At 36.7% G+C, this 21,469-nt stretch overlaps 1 protein-coding gene across 2 annotated transcripts; it reads right to left on the bottom strand.

Annotated features, from left to right (window-relative positions):
* Window positions 1-860: 860 nt before the first annotated feature.
* LOC105219570 (CREB-binding protein) lies at window positions 861-21,052 on the bottom strand. Of its 2 annotated transcripts, none has more exons than XM_011195805.3 (17): window positions 20,640-21,052; window positions 18,839-19,680; window positions 18,479-18,768; window positions 18,109-18,301; window positions 17,467-17,841; window positions 12,843-16,904; window positions 12,496-12,785; window positions 12,247-12,404; window positions 9,760-9,840; window positions 8,709-9,657; window positions 8,413-8,643; window positions 8,029-8,259; window positions 7,563-7,960; window positions 7,077-7,482; window positions 6,658-6,972; window positions 5,934-6,581; window positions 861-5,855 (listed from the first exon to the last, which is right to left on the bottom strand). In XM_011195805.3, exons 2-17 carry the CDS (start codon window positions 18,891-18,893, stop codon window positions 5,145-5,147), a joined length of 9,393 nt encoding a protein of 3,130 aa, XP_011194107.2. In that variant the 5' UTR covers window positions 18,894-19,680; window positions 20,640-21,052; the 3' UTR covers window positions 861-5,144. The 2 variants fall into 2 exon arrangements, with proteins under 2 accessions (XP_011194107.2, XP_028900992.2); XM_029045159.2 differs by having other exon boundaries at window positions 9,760-9,870.
* Window positions 21,053-21,469: the final 417 nt, after the last annotated feature.

Below are 21,469 nucleotides of genomic sequence, written 5' to 3' on the forward strand. Positions count from 1 at the left end.
CTTAAGTAATCAGTTTTCTTAAGCATTATGTTTTTTTTTTCTCTAAAAATTTATGTACATTTTTCTTTCGGAAATACGCTCCCTCAACTCTATATAACCATTCTAGTGACGGCCGTCTGAATGATTAACGAAGTTGAATAGGGAACAGGTTTTAATAAACGTAAAAAATACAATTAACATAAGAATATAAAATTTCCCCATTTAAAACAATAATCCTATAATTATAGAAAAATTTTATATGTGCGATGAAATAAACAAATATTTGTATTTTGTCATTTCAATATTTTTTATTTCAATTTCTTTTTATGTATGTATATATACGCATTTTAAATTTTGTATATAATTTTTATAATTATTTATTGTATGTATGTATATAATTATAATTATATAAACCGTTATCATTAATTTTTGTTACTATACAAATAATGCTGTTTTCCTTATACACGCGTGTGCCCATTTTTTACTTTCATCCACAGTTATGTGTAATATGTATATTTTTTATATTTATATTTATATCCAGTTTAGCTTTAGCTTTTTGTCAATTTAATGCTTATGATACTTTTCTGTTTATTGTAATACATTTATGCTAGGACTTAGCGATTAGACCTATGTATATTTTAAGTTCTCTACATCGATTGACAAATAAATCTTAGAAAATTGTCAAATCAAATGCAAATTTAGTTAATTTATACTTATGCTAGATTAGATGTTTTGGGTTTTTTGGAGCTCATACAAATTATAAAATTTGTATATTTTATTTCAATGAGTACTATCTTACTTACATACAAATAAACACAAATGATTTCGCAGTAAATGAAGTGCTTAAAACAGATTTAGTTGTTAATATATACTTCTTTTCCTTTTTTTTGCTATTTTATAGATTTTACTTAGTTGCTGCGCTGTCGCATAACCGCACACAATTTCACATGCAATCACATGCAAATGACCTATAAAAACAAGCTATGCGTGGCATATATGTTCAGCAACAATTTATGCATTTTTTAACTGATTGCGGATTGATCAATTTCTACAACTATGTTAATTTTTATTTTGTTAATCAAAATTTTATTTTTATTACGCTTTTTTATTTAGTAACTATTTTTTATTTACTATCAGACCGCGTACAACTTAAGCTTCTGGCATTTACATTTTTTTTGTATGTTATGTCAATTAAATCGTTTGCAATGTATGTATGTATGTTGTGATGTGCTTGGCAGGCACATTTCTCATTTAAATTGTTTAATTTCATATTTTCAGGCTAGTAATAAACGCTTACTTATACATATATACATACAATATTAAACCACCAAAATATACTTAATTTGCTCTATAGTTAGACACATGTTATTTAACGGTATTTCACAGTATTTCACAGACGGCGCATTACGTTTTACGCGTTAATCATTACTAGTAATTAGTAATTGTCGTATTCTTGATTCCAGCTTGTTGGCAGATTCCTTTTCAGCAATCGGTGCATAGCATATATGTATGATTTTTCCTTACTAAAAAGTGTATCATTTTTATAACATAATATTATGTTGTTTATATTTAAATTTAAAATAGACTAATACTTTACATGTAGTGATTATCAACCTTTAAAAACTTTTAATTTTTATTTTTTCACAAATTAACATATATCAAACATTATGCATAAAAAGTGGAGTTGAAGAGATCGTCACAAATTTAATGTATTATTTTAATAATTTTAATAAGACCACACTTGACTTTCAAAACTACGAACTTGTAAGAAAATAATATTTGTATATATAGTGTAAATATAGCGTTTTAGGTATATTAGATTACCTAACATTTTCTACAATTCTCACTTTACTTGCTATCCACAAACACATTGAAACACGAATACCTACACATGTATGTACATCGGTATGCAAATCACAAATATTTTGGAACCAATACTTAAACAATTTTAATTTTTTGTTTTAATAAATTTCCGTGCTTTTATTATCTTTCAATATACGCTTATTAACTAGCTTATATAATGATCCTTAGCAGCTAGGTAATTATGTATATATGTACATTTAAAAATATTGTATTACAAGTATAAGTAATAACATACAAATTACACATACTATTTTATATTATGACATACCTTTAATAAGTAACTTATATAATATTTATGCTGTTTTGTTCTACGCTATAAGCTAACTATTTATGTATATACAATGCATACTTTCTTTTTAACTTATTTTGTATTTTCAAATATTTCTTGTTTATAATTTATTACGCGAGCTGCGCAATTTTCGCCAGCAATAGTGCGTTTGCTGTTGGTTGGCGGGCGCGCAGATCTATCGGGCGCGAACAACAACAAACACATATTCACGCGAAAATTGTGCAAGTCTAAACATAAAACAGACTGCAGTTACAACTTAGGCTAACTATTTTCTATTGCGTAATTGTAATAAAAAAAATATGCAGTTTTATAAACATTTTATTTTAATTTCAAAATTTCAAAATCTTGTAGTTTTTTATGCGTATATAAAGCAATTGAAGCACTGGTGAGCGGCTCTTTAAGCACACATACGCGTGAAGTAATAAATATTTATTAAGGATATTGTACATATTTTTTATGTTCAATTTTCTCAAATATAAAAAGGCTTGAAAAGAAATTGCTTACCACCGTGTTTGTACTTGGAAAAATTGGCGGATTTCAAGTCAACGGGTGGTAAATAATTTCTTTGCGTACCAAATAATTGCAGAGTATAATCTAAACACACCAATGCACTTTTCATAGCCAAAGAATTAATACAAAGTACACGGGCATTCGAAATTATATGTATGTAAGTATGTATTATGTTAAATTATAATATTAAAAATGCTAACATTTTTCGGCGCATGATTTATCACACCACCAATCAGAAAAAAAAGCAATTCAACTAAAATTAAATATTATCATATAAAAAAGCTATCACAAAATATAACTAATCATGCGTACAGTACCACTAATTATACTACTATGTATGTATGAAATTTGAAATGTTCACATTTAAGAAAATAAAGTAAGAGTTACTTAAGTTTTAAATTATTATTAACGAGTAATAAAGTGAATTAAACAAGTAATATTTGCTGCAAGTATAATATTTGCGACGGCTTTGAATGAGTGTAATTTAGCTTATGTACATTGTTTTCTTTCATTAGACATAGCATAGAAATATTTATGAGATGTGCCGTAGTGCCGTTACCAAGAACTCCGTTAAAGTGTAGAAATGTGCACAGCTACACAGTTGCAATTGTAATTATTTTGAAGTTATACTGTGTTGTTGTGATTAATTGGCCTTCTTCTCAATTCAATATTGCTTTAAATATAGTTCTACAAAGTAAAGAATACTTAATATACTCTTAGATAAGGATTATTTGTTAGATTTAACATTTTGAATCTCTGCAAACACAATTCACTGGTAAAGCAAACTATAAAGCGCGACTCATACATACGTACATGTTGTTGCATTCATTATCAACTAGAGTTGCCTCTAATGATGAAATAATATGAATTCGAATGAAAAGTCAGCATTCAAGTGGCCAACATAGTGCAATAAGATTACAATTAAAGTACAAATACTGAAAAGGCACATTTAATATTGTTACTGGATGTCATAGAATAATAGTACATCAAAACGCTTTACACATGTATTTAGCGTAAAAACAATGTAGGTGAGAAATGTTGACAGCGACGCTACAGTGTGAAGACTACAGTTGCCTTTTTAGGAATCACCAATGCAGCAAAAGATTGGTGTGAGACATTTATGGAAATCATTTCAACGAAAATAATGGAACTTTTTCAAGTATAATGTTAATTACAGTGTAATGTTGAAAAATAACGGAACATTATCTCACAATCTAAAAATTGTGAAACGTGAAGAGTTTTGCACATATATAAACTATTGCTTGTTCATTTGTAATTACCTTACTAATTGGAGCTTGATTGATTGGTCTTCTTTTTATTTGTTATTGTTAAATATTGGTTTCTTTTGTTTAAATGTTACTAAAACCTATTTAAATTGTATATATAAGTTACTTAAAAAATACATATTTACAATGTGTGCATGTGCTTTTTAGTATTTGCATATTTGACTTGTTTTTTACTATAATTCTTTCCGTTTATACAAAATTATTTTATATTTTGATTTTATCTTTTTTATTCTTTTACAGTCCTCAAAGTGATAAAAATAAACTTTTGCGTCTTATATTACATTTACATACATCTACATATGATTTATGGTATATTATTAATCATTTAAATTGCATTAGGTCTATATATATATAGATAGATTTATCAGTGTATGTGCATGTGGTTGTGTATACGTTCAACAGCATTTTAAGAACGAGTAGAAATCAATTTAACTCAAATTTAAACAAAAACGTAATTTAAGCTATTTCTAAATGTGCACAAAGGGCCGAACACAATGGAGTTTCCTACGCAATAATATATGTATAAGAAAGGAGAAGAAGAATGCGCAACCAATATTTTAAAAATGAAATCTTAAAGTGATATATGCTTTTTCTTGTAAACGACTTTAATTTCATGTTATATGAATGTAAAACTGACTTTTCGAATGTTTAGTGAAAAAAATTAATTACAATGTAATTAGCATGTATGCATGGTTTTGTAGGGAACAGGACTTTAGTAACGGCCAACCTTTAATTTGGTATCTGCACCATACTGTATCTTTGATCGATCTTGTCTATTTGGAGTACTTCTTCTTATATGATTATATGCATCTAATGCATCTTTCGGCAAACCAAATGATTACTCTTTAAATGCTTATGACAATTAGGTGTAACTTGTTGCGATGGAACGTTTGATCATAACTTCAATGAGTTCTAAACACTATTCTTAACTATGGATATAATTCAAAGCAAAAAATGAATTATAAACCTAATTTTTAGAGATAAGAAAATTGAAATGAATAACTTCAATGGTGATGCCACAAAAAAAATATAAACATAAATAGTATAAAAAAAATCAATCAAAGATCTGCAAAAAGTATTATGATTGATTAACCTGTATAGACGCACAATTGCGGTTTATCTCAGTAATAACGCGGGTACATCTTGTTGGTGCTGTTGTTGTGGTTGTTGTTGTTGCTGAACGTGGTAGTAGGTGTCTGCAACTGTTAATTGCTGCACTAGAGTTGTTCCACAAATTTGGTCAATTGATCGGATGCATCGGCGACAGCTTGGCCCGGGCCACCACCACCGACAACTCCGCCGCCAACGCCAACATCCTGAGACACACCACCTGGCAGTGGTGATTGATGTGGCGCATGCATACCGCCCACGTGATTATGTAGACCGCTATCATGCGGTGGACCAGGCGCTGGCGAATGACTCATCACATGATGTGGCGATGGTTGCGGGCGTGGTGAGGCCGATGGCCCACCAGCGCGTGGCGATGGTGCCGAACGTGGTGACGGTGTAGGTTGCGGTGATCGTATGGGCGGCGAGGAGCGCGCTGCCGATTGCATTAGTTGCTGTTGCAGTGTGTGAGGCGTAGGCGGTCCCATTACATTGGGACCACCCACCATTCCTACACCGGGTCCTCCCACCACGCCACCTGCTTGCATCATTTGCTGCTGTTGTTGTTGCTGCTGTGCGACAGCACCTGGCATACCACCCATTTGTTGTTGTGGTGTAGGTGGTTTTAGGCCTTGTTGCATAGCCGCAGCGGCCACTGCATACTGATCTCCAGGCCCACCAGGACCACCAAAGTTACCGCCGGCAAACTGTTGTCCACCACCACCGCCCATTTGTGGGGGTGCGCGTTGACGTTGGGGATAAGGAGGCGGGTAATTAGGCATCGACATTTGACGTGCTTTAAACCATTGCATGTTAGGCATCTGTATTCAAGTTAAACCAATAATTGTTTTTATTGAAATTTACTATTTTTTAGTTAGTACTACGAAAAATCTATTTACCGGTCCTTGTGGCTGCATATTGCTAGGCACTTGCTGCTGTTGTTGCATCATCATGGGGTTTTGCATGCCTGGCATACGCTGATGTTGTGGCCCCCCTTGCTGTTGAGGCTGCATCAACACTTGTTGTTGATTCGCTTGAGACATTTGCTGCTGCTGCTGCTGGCTCATCATGTGTTGTAACTGTTGGTTTTGTTGCATCACTTGCTGTTGTTGTTGTTGTTGCTGCTGCTGTTGCTGTTGCTGTTGTCCATTCCCCGCTGGACCACCGCCACCACTTCCACTGGCATTCGGTTGGCTCTGTTGCCGTTGCTTAATGATGGCAGCCATTATTCGCGGATTACGTTTCAGGACTTGCAGTATTTGTTGGTTGTCATGTGATGGATTGTTTTTAATCTTCTGCATGATGAGCGCAAGTTGTGCTTCATTCAGCGTCTGACCACTATCAACAGTTGCATTATGCTGGCCACCTTGCGGCCGAATGCCACTACCGGGCCCACCAACCTGGCCGCCAGCGACCATGCCTCCCATGCCACCGCCAGGGCTGTTCATTCCACCAACACCAGCGCCACCAGCATTGCCACCCATATTGCCAACCGGACCGCCAAGCATTTGATTCGAACCGCCGGCCCCAACCATGCCCATCATATTCTAAAATGTCAAAAAACAAAGTGATCGTGAATGTCAATTTCAAGTGATTAAATGTAAATAAGATGCCTTTACTTACCGGCTGCATTGTATTCTGCTGCATTTGTACCTGGGTTTGATTTGGTTGCCGCATTCCTGGATTGACATTTGTCTGAAACCGATTACCGCCACCCCACTGATCCATCGGCATATTATTGCCCATAACAGCATTAACACCACCTTGACCCATTTGCCCAACACCCACACCGCCAACCCCGACGCCAACATTGCCCACATTGCTTCCTATCATACCACCACCACCAGGATTGCCTTGATTAGGCATTCCTCCTATGTGACGTTGAATAACCGGAGGCGGCATGGGACCACCTTGTTGTCGAGCGGCTTCTTCTTGGACCTGTCATAGGAGAAAAATTTAGTTAATTAAACATTCCATGGATAGAAATAGAAATAACTGTTTGTCAATCAACTAAAATGGAGTTTATGTTATTTCTTGCTCACCTGTTTAACTACTTGCAAAACAGTGGGTGAAGGTGAATGACCACCGGCAGGCTTCATTCCAATACCAGGTTGATGTGGATGCGGTGATGTCATACCTCCGCTCATCTGTGCCGATACCGGCGAGGGTACAGCCACTGTAGATGGACTCATGCCACCAGCAGTATTCGCCGCCATTAGAGCTGGTTGCCCAGGCATACTTGACTGACCAACATTTACGCCGGGTACACCCACACCCACACCCACACCCACACCAACACCAACGCCAACCCCACCAGGTCCAACAACACCACTAGGCACTACAACTGGGCCCGCTCCAACAACTGGACCACCAGCTAAAGCAGCTGGTGTAGTAACGGTGCGAGTCATAAGAGCCATACGACGCCGTAATAGCTGTTGCTGTTGTAATCTATAATTAAATAAAATTATAAAAATAATGATTATAACACATCTGTGATAACTATATAAGTCAATATAGGAAATCCATACTTTTGTTGCAATTGTTGTTGTTTGAGCTTGTGTTTAATATTTGGACAGAACGGTACTGGGCATTTCTGCTCCTGGCAGTGCTTGGCATGGTAACAGCAAAGCGCTATTAGTTGTTTGCAAATTGGACAGCCTCCATTGGTCTTGCGTTTGCAGTTCTTGGTATGCTGAACCACACGTTTCATCTTCTGGCACGAAGGCAGGCGACAATTAGCGTCACGACACTGGCATGCGTGCACCAATGACTGAATGCACCGTTGTATGGATTGTTTGCGCGCCTCTTGAGGGTTAGCCTGTTTGAGATCAGCCGGTGATGAGCCATCATCAATGTCCAAGCCAAGTTTCTCCATTTTATGTGGATGTCCAACTTTCTCCTTGCACACCGAACAGAGATCAAAGTCCTAAATTCAAATAAGTAAAACCAAATAGTAATCGAGTTATGCAAAACAAAAACAAAATATACACTCACATCACAAACGGTGCAGTGGTATCGGGTTTCCACCGCAGTTTTGCAATTGTTGCATGTGTAGACGAACTTGTCTTGTCCTTGGTTGTGCAGTTCGTACAGCATGCATAGCGTAGAAAACTGTGCACGACGAAGTGATGAAAATTCGAAGTGCTTGTCTCTTGCGAGTGTTAGGAACGCATCTCGGCCATCCATCAGATCGCATGCTAATAATGGATCTGGATCTTGTATAGGCTGTTAAAGCAAAGAAAACAATGATTTAAAGCTAAAGTTCGAGACTATACTGATAAGACAATCTGAGCAATTGCAATCGATGTAATGCAAACAACATACTTTTGGTGCAAGTATGAATAGAAAAAAAAACAAATGCATATTGAAAACACCTACCGCTAAACTCGCAGCTGATTGTGCCGAATGCAGGCGAATCACAAAGAACACCTCCTTGTGTTTCTCCATTGTGGCATAGATCTTGGCAGAGAGGTCATTGCCTGTCTGTTGTTCATTGGTTTTCTTGTTGTTTTTACGCTGTGCAGCTTTGGATTTATTGGATTTCTTCGCTTTCTTCTGGCCTTTTTTCTTGCCATCACCACTAACTTCATTATCTTCAATTGAAAATATCTGTGAAATAAATGCGAAACAAATATATGTAGTACAATTCATTTGTAACAGGAAATAAATCTTACATTGGCTGCCGCAGCAGCTTCTGCTGCTTCGGCTTGTTTGCGTTTCTCCTCTTCCTCTTGGTCTAACTCTTTGATACTTTCTTCCAGTACATTAGGCCAGAAATCGCCTTCAAAATAGGGCAACTCTGCCGCTGATGTCAATTTGTCTTCCATTGCTTGCTTCAATATATCTTTGTAATCCTGTATGGTGCGCTCAATCATACCTTTGTCCAGCATTTTTTTATACCATTCCTGCAATCGTTTCGGTTTAGGTATTTTCTGATCCGTCGGATGACAATGGAATATATAGTCGTCACCCTCGGAAGGTGGACAAGCCCAAATATGTGCCATTGTGTAACCCAGCTGTTTCACATAGTCCATATAACCCAGCAGTATCTCATGATATACGGCGGTTCGATACTGACGAGGTTTAAAGAAATGTACCGAATCTAAATAGGCGATATACACACGTCGCGTGTTTGGTTGTGGACATTCCGAACCATATTCTTGTACATGCATGCCAAAGAAGCAAACGTCAACACCGTCAACCTCTTCAAAGGCGAATAAGGCTTTCGCACGATATGGAAACTCTGAACACATTTCCCCATTATCGACAAATCGTCGTCGCATGCCTGGCTTTACCTCTACACATTTATCAGAGGAGGATACAACCCGTATGTGTACCTCACCAGCACCGGCTTCTTTCTTTTTCAAAAAGTTATTCACACGAGTCTCAATATAAATACCAAGTTTTGTGGTGGGCAGTCGTTTCGCATTGAACTTGTTCTCCTTTCTTTTGGAATTCTTCTTCTTCAAGCAATTGTCACAGACAAAACCACCTGGCCAAATAGTGTCTAGCCAGAGTACACAAATCTGATGTTGCTTGCGACCACATTCCTGGCAATCTACAAACGGCTCAAGCTCTAAATGATCATTTTTCATCTCTCTGAATTGATCTTTACGAATTTGTCTGATGTAGATAGCGAATAAATTTGTAACATAAATAAATTAGTTAATATAAAAACGTTTCGGTAGAGCTTTTAATTATTTATTCATCTAAGTGTATACTTACGTTTGGGATTGCTGGGGATCGTCGCCGAGAGTTACAGTGTCTCCTTGTATGTCGTTGAAACATTTTTGGCAGAAGGTGTATCTGTTTGAGGCAACACCATAATCCTTTAGACTTTAGTATTTACAAAAACCAATACGAATTTCAACAAATTGGTTAATATATTTTGTTTATTTATTATGATTTGTGAATGATTTGGTCGGATCGCGTCCAAGCAGTGAAGCACACGCAGAAATAAGATTTAAATGTCATAAAATTTACGAAAAAAGCAATGACATTTGATTTGTCACAAGGTACGTTGTTACATGTGTTCGTTTTTATGTTTTATTCGTGATAATGTGATTTAATGTGTGTGGGAGGGGTTTAGTAATATGTGTATATATGAACATTTAGTACACATCACACATCAGCAATGAGAGTGCGTACAGAGGAACCAATGCCACATCAGGTTTCAAAACATTGTTGTAAGTAGCAAACGATCAGCATTTAAGGGCGGCAACAGCGGTAAAAATATTGATTATTTTGTAGTTACACCATAAGCAAATGTGTGTGATCAGGTTGATTTTATTTTGTCGATGGTTGTTGATGAATAGATGTATTAGGACGTTACAGACGCACACAAAAAACCATTACCACATATTTTTTATGGATTTTGCAAAGGAATAGAAGAAAATAAAAATAACAAGGTTCACATTAGAATTGTTTGGTTACAAACTATAAATAAAGGCAATGCCACTAAACTACATATAAAATTAAAATAAATAAGGATTGTTAATTGTTTTCAATTTAAACAATGGCGAATTAATGATTTTCTTGTTTATACTACAATTTATGTAATTGATAATATTTAAGAGCATGCATGCAGCAAGTATTATTATATTTAAGAAATGTTTTTAAAATAGATTTTTTGTAACCAATGCCTGCTTTTAGACTGCAGTAACAACGTAACGCTGTACTGCAAGCAATATGGTTGCGATGATTAAATTATTTTAATTGTTTGAATATAGAGCAAATTAATTGGAAAACATTTAGCGTAGTAATTGTATGGAAAATTTTTTTAGATCTAATTCGAAGTGTTTTCGAACAACTCCTTTTGTACGGAGCAACCGTTTTGTGTAAAGCTTTACCAAAACATATATTTTAAAGTGTATATAGTTTTAAAATCTTTTCATTTTGATTGAAAATTTTGCGATATGATAGATCCACGGATTACAAAATTATTGAGTTCTCAATGACAAAAAATTAGTCTATTAATAGCAGTATGAGAAAGCTCCTATATTTAAAATAGCACTATAAACAATACTCACGCAATGCAATTTCTAATGTTTTATTTATTCCACACATATTTTATGTACACCTTAAGTACTAGTAAATTTACCAAACAATACTGAAAGTGGGGTTATTTAAGCGTATAATGAATAAATTTGTGCGACTATATTCATTTATAAATGTAAGCATAGAAGTCAACATTAGTTGCAATAGTCAAAAACTGCATTTTAGTCAATAAGATATGGAATACGGAGCAAATGTATACATGGAAAACAAAGACTTTAATAATGCTGGTATTGTCACTGACGAAGCAAATGCATTTGGCGAATCGAATGTTTTGGCGAAAATTCAATTTCATATTGTGACTGGCGAATGACGACATTATGTCCACTTTTTAGTTGACATATCAAAATAATTGAATAATGTCACAATGTCACAATAATTGAATAATGTCACACAAAATAATTGAAAATGTCATCCAAAATTTAAATTTTTGACGGCTTTAAGCTGAATATTGTTATTGGTTGTTTTGTCTATTTACGGCGAATGTGCAATGCGCTCGCTACTCCCAATTCGAAATTCGCCTGAAATTTCATTTGTTTCGCCAGTGAGAATACCAGCCTAATTTTAATTCAACGAAATGCATTGCAACTTAATTTGCTTTTGCCACTGTAATTGCTAATAAAACAAATTACTATAGAGACAAGTTCTGATAGCCTACAACAAGATATGGATCTAATATTTCAGATAAAACTTGTATTTTAATTTTAAAACATATTTCATAGGCACATCAGTCTTAATTGCAAATGCGTTTTTGTTTTTCTGAGTTCACTCTTAGAACAGTATAACACACACCAAGAAAAAAAGAAAATAAAAGCTTAAAACTTAACTTTGGGTTAATGAAAGCAAAATTTCTACTTGAATACGAAATATATAATACTTTTATTGTTATTACAAAATTTATTATTGTAAACAAAAAATGGTTTCGTTTGGTGTTGTGTTTTGAAATGCATTACAAATTATTTTAATAATCAAAAACGTTTACCGTGAGTAAAATAATTAACTATTACAATATAGATAACATATTAACATATTATCTATATTTCACTTTAATTTCTGTTAAAATTTTTACGTTACAAGCCAAATAATTGTATACCCACTTAAACCCAACAAATAATATTATAATAATTATAATAAAAAATAGTAAAAAAAATTACATACCTATTTTGATAACTGTAATACTTGGCGTCCCTAGGTATGGTACATAATTGCTTTCCAAAGCAACATAGCACTTGTGGATTGAATGTGTACTTTCGACCACAGCAGTAGCCCAGTGCTTGCATTACAGGATCGATTTCTTGCTCAAATACTTCAGATAACTACAAGTTAAAGAAAATATATGTAAACACCGTTATATTAAAATGCACGTAGATTTTTTTAAATTTAGAGTAGCACTCATTTGAAAATCACCTTTGTGCAGTATCGGTAAACACGAGAAGTTTTACGATTATATAGCCAAGCATTGTCAAACATTAGCCATACATCATCGACATACTCCCATGGATCATTATATTTGCCATTCATCAAATTGTTACGTATTGTTCCCAAATCCATGGGTTTCTTCACAATATCAAAGTAGTCTGGTATACCAAGTATTTGCGGATCCACGGGATATCGAAAAGGTGCCGATTCTGGTTCATGACGCATCAACTTATCAAGTGTTGGTAGTAGTGCCTGTTTTAACTCCTCTGGGTTAAATACTGAAAAAAAACAAAATCATATATATTTTCCATCGAATGCATTTTTTTTAAACTTACCGCATTTCTTTTTCTTATCACCAGCATTTGGCATCAGTGGTTCTGGCACTACAGGTTTTGTTTCGGATTTGACTTTAGTATCACCATCAGCTGATGCCTTACCTTCGTTTTTACAATCTCCTGCATTCCCAATTCCGCCAACACCATTTGTGGCATTATTGTCGTCCGTGTCCATTGGTTCACTTTTAATAATGCTGTCTCCGTCTTCAGTCTTGATTTCAACTTTCATGTTGGTGCCATCATTATTAACATTTTTACCAACACCGGCCGAAGATTGTGTGTCCATCTGAGAATTGTCTCCACCACCGCTACCATCTTCCATGTACTCTTTCTTAATTTCATCTTCTTGCTTAATGGAATCCAACTTGCCTTTGGAAGCGTTGCCACTTTCACCGCCAGAATCAGCACTTGGCGAGGGAGGAGTTTCATCGTTATCACGCGCAGCTGCTTCAAGCGCTGCCATTTGCGATGAAAGATTACTACTTGATGTAGGACGCGAACTCATCACAGTCGATGTTGTTGTAGTTGTGGCTGCTGCACTGACACTATTACAGCTATTGCTGTTACCGCCTTTACCCATCGATAATTGCTGGTGTTGCTGCTGCTGCTGCTGCTGTGTCATAGACGGACCATTACTACTTGTGTTAATGGCATTAGGTTTCACCGACAACTGAGTGTTGGAAGATGACGCAGTTGTCGTCATTGTAGTACCACCACTGCTCAATGGCACACCCACATTGCTGGACGCTGTACTAGCATTCACAGACAGTGTAGTTGCAGATGCTGCCGATGCCGGGGACGGTGCCATAATGGGTGGAGTACTGCTTGCTCGTTCACTAAGTGGCTGCATAAGCGATGTTACTGATGGAGGATTGTTGGAAGGTGTTCCTATTGGACCATTCGAGGTGAAATTTGGTGAGGGACTGGGCGCGGCTACCATAACACCTGTTGAGGGGCCACCAGTTGTGGTATTCGCACCTACCGAATTTCCACCGACTAATGACTCAAGACTAGTAGGTGTCGGAGGCATATTTCCCACCGAAGCGATATTTTGTTTCTGTTGTTGTGACATTGGTGAAGGAAAGGGGTTTTGTGGCTGTTGTTGCTGCTGCGCTTGCTGTTGTTGCTGCTGCGCTTGCTGTTGTTGTTGCATATGAGAAGCAGGATTGTTAAATGGTGATTGTGGCAATAACATATTGTTCTGATGCTGTTGTTGTTGTTGTTGTTGTTGCTGTTGTTGTGCTTGCAAAAGCCTTTGCTTCATTATTTCAGAAATTTGCTGCGCTGATTGTGAATTATTCCCACCATTGGCCGTGATAAATTGTTGTTGTTGACCGGGAACAGGACTTGTCAACACTCCACCGGCACTTACTTGACTAGCTGGAATTACTTGAACACCGTAAGGAGATAAAACAGGGCTTGGTACGACAATATTTTGTGGTGTAGATGTTGGCATAACCCCCATGCCACTATTTGGACTAGGCCCCGGAGGACCAACCAATAAATTGCCTTGTTGTTGTGGAAACTGCATTCTCTGTTGTGGATGCATAGATAGCAAGTTACCACCAGGAGATTGACCACGTATTCCTACCATATTTTGGCTTGCTTGTCCAGGCATCATTCCCACATTACCGGGAGCTTGTCCTCGCATTTGTGTTTGCATCATTCCAGCAGCACCTAACGGCATACCTTGGCCTCCACTGCCACCCATAGGACTGATCAAAGGTCGAATCTGAGTTTGCTGAGCTTGGGGATGTCCAATGGGAAGTTGTTGACCAACTGGCACCGCATTACTTGGACCTGGTCCTTGTCCGGGGCCGGACCCCGCCCCTCCACCACTTCCTTGTTGCTGTTGCTGCATTATTAACATTTGCTGTTCCTTTCGTTTGATGCGCTTCTCTTCTAACTCCTTTTGTATCTTGTAGATCTTTTCGGCCAGTAGATGGTAATATTCTGACCGTGACTTAGCTGCCTCATACATATCTTTCTCAACTTTTTCAGCGTAAGAAACCAAATTGGCCATACGTTTATCAGCCATGGTTGTCGGATCAGATGTTGGGAATATTGCTTGTACAAGCTTATGAACAAGGTGTTTTCGAAGATCAGCAGTCACCGATTCACGCCAGTCTCTTTCTTCAGTACCAGCATTATTACTTGCGCTGCTGTTACCGCCCTGTGAAGTGGTTGCACCACCACTGGATGAGTTATTACTTTGAGCTCCTACCATGCCACCTGAATTTACATTGGCTCCGCCAGGTACGCCAGAAGCACCTGAATTGTTGTTACCGCCGACGACTCCACCAGGTGCGCCAGCTGGGCCACTCACTGTCGTCGAATTAGCCATAATGACATTGTACGACTGCATTTTCATCTTGGCCAACTCTTGCGGTCCCACCAGCTGCTTGTTAGGTGGTGGTCCGTTTCCGCCCGTTGCTCCCATGTCTGCTGAGTTACCGGCATTATTAGCTCCTAACTGTGCATTATTAAAAGCGGAATTGTTATTAATATTATGAACATTAACTGATAGAGGAATGTTTGATTGCTGTGATTGTTGTCCAGCATTTTGTTGATTTGGACCAGTATTGTTGGTGTTAGGGCCTCCGATTAAACCAGCTAGTTGTGGATTGTTATGACCGCCGCCACCGCCGCCCTGTAAAAGTTGTTGAACATTTTGGTTTTGTTGTTGCATGCTGTTATCCTGCCCTCCAGCTCCTCCAATCATCATATTACTTCCCATGATTGTATTTGAATTCGGTCCTCCACCCCCTATAACACCTCCGGGTCCACCAACTTGAGCTGACATAACTCGCACCGCCGGTCCGCCTCCCGGCATACGAATACCTTGTAATTGTTGTTGTGGATTCACTGCATTATTTTGCAGCATATTAGCTCCTGGTCCGGAGTTAGAAACAGCCCCTTGCATTCCCAAACTATCAAACCGTCGAATCTCTTGATTTTGATTCTGTGAGTTCTGTTGTTGCATTTGTTGAGACATGTCTACATTAGACTTCATACCTAATTGTTGATTTGGACCTCCGGTCATGCCAACTTGACCACCGGTTCCAGTAATAATATTTGTGCCACCAGTATTCTGTTGTGGTATACCAGAATTTTGCGGACCACCACCTCCTACGGTATTTCCATCTGGCTGCTGTTGCTGTTGTTGTTTTACAATACCTTGTAATGGTTGGTTAGTATTTGCATTCGCATTAGCGCCACTTGCGTTGTTGTGGAAACTCTGTTGCTGACGGAACGGAAAACATATAATACAATCCGAACGTGTGCAAGTTTTATAATGCAGCAATATTTGACGAGACGAAGTACAATGCTGAACGCTGCATTCTTTACTCTGTTTACAGTTCGCCATATGCGCCAGCACATCTTGCATAGATTTACAATAGGGAACTATGCATTTTTCACGGTTAGGGTTCAGAGATTCGCGACGGTTGCACTTATGCGCATGTAAGAGGAGCACCAGTTGTTGCTGTATGTGCTTTTTTCGCTCTTCAGAGAGATGTTGGCCTCCACCACTAGATCCACTGCCTGTGTTTCCACCACCACTTCCACCAGCAGTACCACCACCAGATTGTTGGGATGTACCCGGTTGTTGTTGCTGCTGATGAAGGATTTGATTTTGTTGAGGGCCACCTCCAGGTTGCGGAGGTCGTGGTCCTCCCATGACACCACCTTGCGCATTTTGTTGGGGATTTGGACCCATTTGTGATTGTTGTTGTTGTTGTGGACCACCCACTAGACCTCCAAGTGATCCGTCATTACCAACTCCAGCCATTCCAATGGGTACACCAGGTCGGTTACCCTGTTGCATAGGATGAACACCACCACGTTGTGCCATTTGCTGTGCCAAAAGTTGCTGCTGTGGATTATTGGGATTTACATTAATGCCACCCTGGGCATTAATAGGACCACCATAATTTCCAACACCTCCCACGGCATTTCCGTAAGGTCCATTCGGTCCGCCTGCTACATTACCGCCAACCATATTAGCCATTTGACCTGGACCACCGTATGTAAGATTACCGTTTAACACATCTGCTCGTTGAGCTACACAGTGATTTGATCCCATACAAACGAGGGACAAAATAAATATTTTTAAGGAATTCGATACTGGACAATTTTAAACATATGCATGTATAGTTATGTAATTTCATGAATGATGTTAATTTTGGGGTGTTTAAAAGCTGCAAAAGGCTATGACATATATTTTACTATGGAAAGATATGAGCACAAATTTACATATAAAATTGCAAACTAAAGTTAAGTGCCCTATAACACCTTCACTGATCTTCATTTCTAAACACACAATATATATATCTAAAAGAAGGAATTCGAAATAACCCTTCATGTTGATGTTTAATTTTTGTAAACCAATAATATCACAAAATATTTAATTAAATAATTTATCTTAGAAGTTATAATGCAAATAATAAATATATAACATGTTCTTCACAAAAAAATTTTAGAACAATTACAATATAAATAATTTTGTAAAATAAAAGAATAAATCTATATCTGCAGCTTTTAAAAACGCGGGTCGAATCACTGTGCGCTGTATGATTTTTGTCATTGTGAATTATAATGAAAAGTAAGCAAATAAAATACATACCCATTTGCATATTTGGATTTTGCATTCGCGGACCACCCCCTGGTCCAACACCAGGCCCATTGCCAGCCATTAAGTGTGGACTGGGCCCACGTAGAAGATGTTGTCCAACCATTCTACCCATCATCGGTCCATTTTGTAAACTTTGCGGATGACCAGGTCCGCCACCTAAATGCATGCCTTGATTTGCTCCACCAACGGGACCCATATTTCCAACTGGTCCCACGCCACCAGGTCCAGCATTCATCATTCCACCGGCACCTGCACCAATTTGTTGTTTTAATGTATTCACCATTCCAGCACCGCCACCCAAACCTCCTAAATTGCTATTGGTAATCACCATACCACCTAAATTCCCCTGAGCAATCGTGTTCATGCCTGTGTAGAAAATTTTAACAAAATTTAAATATTACTTCATTTGATTCAATACATATTATCCATAAACAATTAAACAATATTTATAAATCTATTGTGTTATGCAAGAAGTTATGCTTCGCAACATTTTATGAATAAAATCGATATACTACACATTTTCTCAAAAAAATTAGAAGTTTATAAAATTAATTTCACTGTTATGTTGAATATAAGACTTACTACATTTAGAAATGGTATACATACACACACATATAATATGGCATTACTTACCAGGCATTGTATTCATTCCGGGAGTACCATTGTTGGCTATAGACATTGACATTGAGTTAACCATACCCATTTGACCACCAACTACTTGCATGCCTGCTGCGTTTGGTGATTGCAAGTTAGGCGATTTACTTCCTAACTGATTCATTCCAGCTGCACCCATTGGATTGCCGATCATTCCTGTATTCTTATTACCCTAAAAAGATAAAATATATATTAAATAGAATAACGGTACTCATTTCAGAGGTCTCGGTACAAGTTATGTTTCAATTTTATATTTTTTGCTTTTCTTTTGTGTTTCTAAAAGTTCTTAAAAACGTATATTTTTACACTGAGAAAAGCTTACGAAACAAGCAATTACTTGTGAACTTACTTGTTGTTGCAATAATTGTTGCAGATGTTGATGATGTTGCATTTGACGTAGTGGATTGCCACCACCACCTTGGTTTCCTCCTGTGTTATCGTCGCTTGCGCCATTCATTTGTGGTCCACCTGGTCCAGGACCTTGAGCAGGGGGTTTGTTGGGTCCACCTACTACATTGACACCAAGACCTGCGCCTGATCCTCCTGGTCCACCGCCACCGCCAAGAGGGTCCGGCCAATTACTGTTACCAGTAACTAATTCATCCGGTAAATCATCTTCTAAAACGGAAACGTAATCCGCTAAAAAAGATTTCAAATTAAACAAATGTTCATATTTATATGTTGCAAACGAAAACATTATTTTACTCACTTGGATCCATTTTAGTCCGCTTCTGCGGTGGTTCATCCATATGATCTGCCATCATTGAGACGTCTTTATTATAATGTTTATTTTGGTATTAAATATGCGTAACTTCGTACAATTTACGCCGCTTTCACTTGATTATTTATGATTTTCCTTATTTGTTGTTTTAAATTCAAAATTTTCAAGCGCAATCTCAAAGCTTATTTTGAATATCTTAATAACGATGAAATTATAGAAAAATTAAAAAGTTGTGTATGTTCATTTGGTGGAAGGAAAAAAATGATTTCCGGAAATGTTTTATTAAATTTCAAAATACGATCACTCGACACTGATGCCTTTATTTGAGCTGCAGCGGCTGTGTTGACATTAGCAGAAAGAGTCAAAACTTCCCAAGTTTGAATTTGGTTTATATGTGGTTGCACTCTATGAAATCGCTTTCGCACAATTACAAAATGTTTCAACTGAGTTAAAGCGGTTTTGCCGACAGCGATTGAGTGCATTTTGTGTCAGAAATTATAAACATCGACCGAAAAGTTTCGGCTATTTATTCCGTTTTGTTTTGTTTATTTCTTACAATTCTTCAGTGTAAGAGGTTTATTTTAAAGAGTCTTTAAAGCAAATTCTAAGTGTAAGTGAATAAAAGTTAAGTTCATTTTAGATTTTCAATCATTTATTGGCACTCGAAACATTGCTGATTTTCCACGGTTTGTTGAATCAACATTTTTAAACGCCGACGTTTATCACCAGCAACATCTATTGAATCAAACATTGCTTTGTAAGGTTTTTGCGCCTTTTTTCCAATGTAATATAAAACTCCAACAATATAGCGATATTTAATTGCACATCAACTGTAAAAGGATTAGAAAAAAATTATAAATTTATTTTCATTTGGGAATCTTATTGATTTTGTTTCGGTTATATCCTTAATGTCACTATTATTAAAAAGAAATATTATTATCCTATTTGTTTGTGTACCAAGTGGAAAAAATTAACGACACTTGAGATATTGTTACATCTTCTTAACCACACATCAAATATGTTATTATTGATTTTCAAATTATTTAAATATTTAAACAAAATTCAGAAGTAAATATATGGCAGTGGTGTTGCTTGACAAAATTCCTTTGAATTTGCCAAGCCACAATCATCACAGGCAAATGGCAATTGCATTAATTTTCTCTTCGACTCGTTCTTATTTTATATCAACCGACCGCCCGTTAATACATTCGTGTCATTCTTTCGTATATGCGACCACTAATTTTTAAACAGTAGGACCATATTGCATATATATTTTGTTTCACTCGTTTGTTCAGATAGCCCAAGTTGTTGCCATTTTAGTGAGCGACAAGAACAAACGTATTTTAGGATAAAAAAAAAATACTCGTTGATTTTGTCAATGCAACTCGTCCGATTCTTTCTTCAATACTCGTTATATTCTACTGACGGACTTTTGCTCTATAAGACTGTGCTTGCTCGTTAGAGCCCCGCTACCACAAGTCGAACGAATCGCTCCCATCGCGCTATATGAAACGCGAACTTTCAGTGTGTTGCTTGCACTACCACACTAGCATGACGACCACCTCTAGCAACGAGTGTGAGCAGTATTGGAAAAAGAAAGAAAAACAGACAAGCAATGACTGAAATTTTTTGTCGCTAGTTTTCACGTCGTATCGAAAATTTCTATTTGCAGATTTTTTGTTTTATTTATTTTTAATTTAAGGAAATATTAAAAAAAAAAATCACAAAATTGCGAAATTACAGAAAAATCTTAGTTTTATTTCAAAAAAATTTAACATAATTTTCTCACTTCAGATATTTATTAAAAACAATGTTTTTCTCCGCGCAATTTATTTTCAATTAAAATTCACAATTTTTAAATATTTTGAATTTTACTCATTTACTTTTTGTATTTATTTCGAATTTTTGACAATTTTTTTAAGTCTTTTCGCAACAATATAACAAAAATTCAGTCCGTTTGCTCCGCACCAGCAAAAACTCAACTGATTTCGCGAACGAGTAACGACAGAACTAGGAAGAAAGACTGAAATTACAAGAGTCGAGTGCGATTTGCGAGAGTCGGCGAACAGCGCGAGTTAAGTGATGCGTACACAAATCAATTGGTCCCAACTAAAGTTATAGAGGGATTTTTTATAAACAGTTTACTAAATATAAACAAAATATATAAACGCTACTTTTACACTAATTGCATAAATTATTCGCTTTTTGACTACAATTTATTTTAAGTTAAAACGTTGGAAAACGAAAACACATTATTACATTTATTTAACACACGTTCATAACTTGTCACGGTAAGAATTCCCCGTCGCACAGAAAGTATTGGCATCACTTCTTACCGAAAAGCAAGTGTAGGAAACTGATACAAACTTCGTCTCTACTCGGTTGAAGAACAATGTAGCCCGATGGCTAAAAGAGACAGTATATGAGTAATAAGTAACGTTTATGCCATGCAACACATTCGCACACAAACAATCACTATAGTGACACTCTTCTAACACATTGTAATAGTACATTGACACATTCCGTTTCACTATCTACCTTTTTCGATTTTGACATAAATAAGTGAACAGCGAGTTCAATCATAAAGCGAATTTCTATGCACATTATACTCGTTGAACA

This window comes from Zeugodacus cucurbitae, chromosome 5 (genome assembly GCF_028554725.1).
Source record: "Zeugodacus cucurbitae isolate PBARC_wt_2022May chromosome 5, idZeuCucr1.2, whole genome shotgun sequence".
Lineage (NCBI taxonomy): Eukaryota > Metazoa > Arthropoda > Insecta > Diptera > Tephritidae > Zeugodacus > Zeugodacus cucurbitae.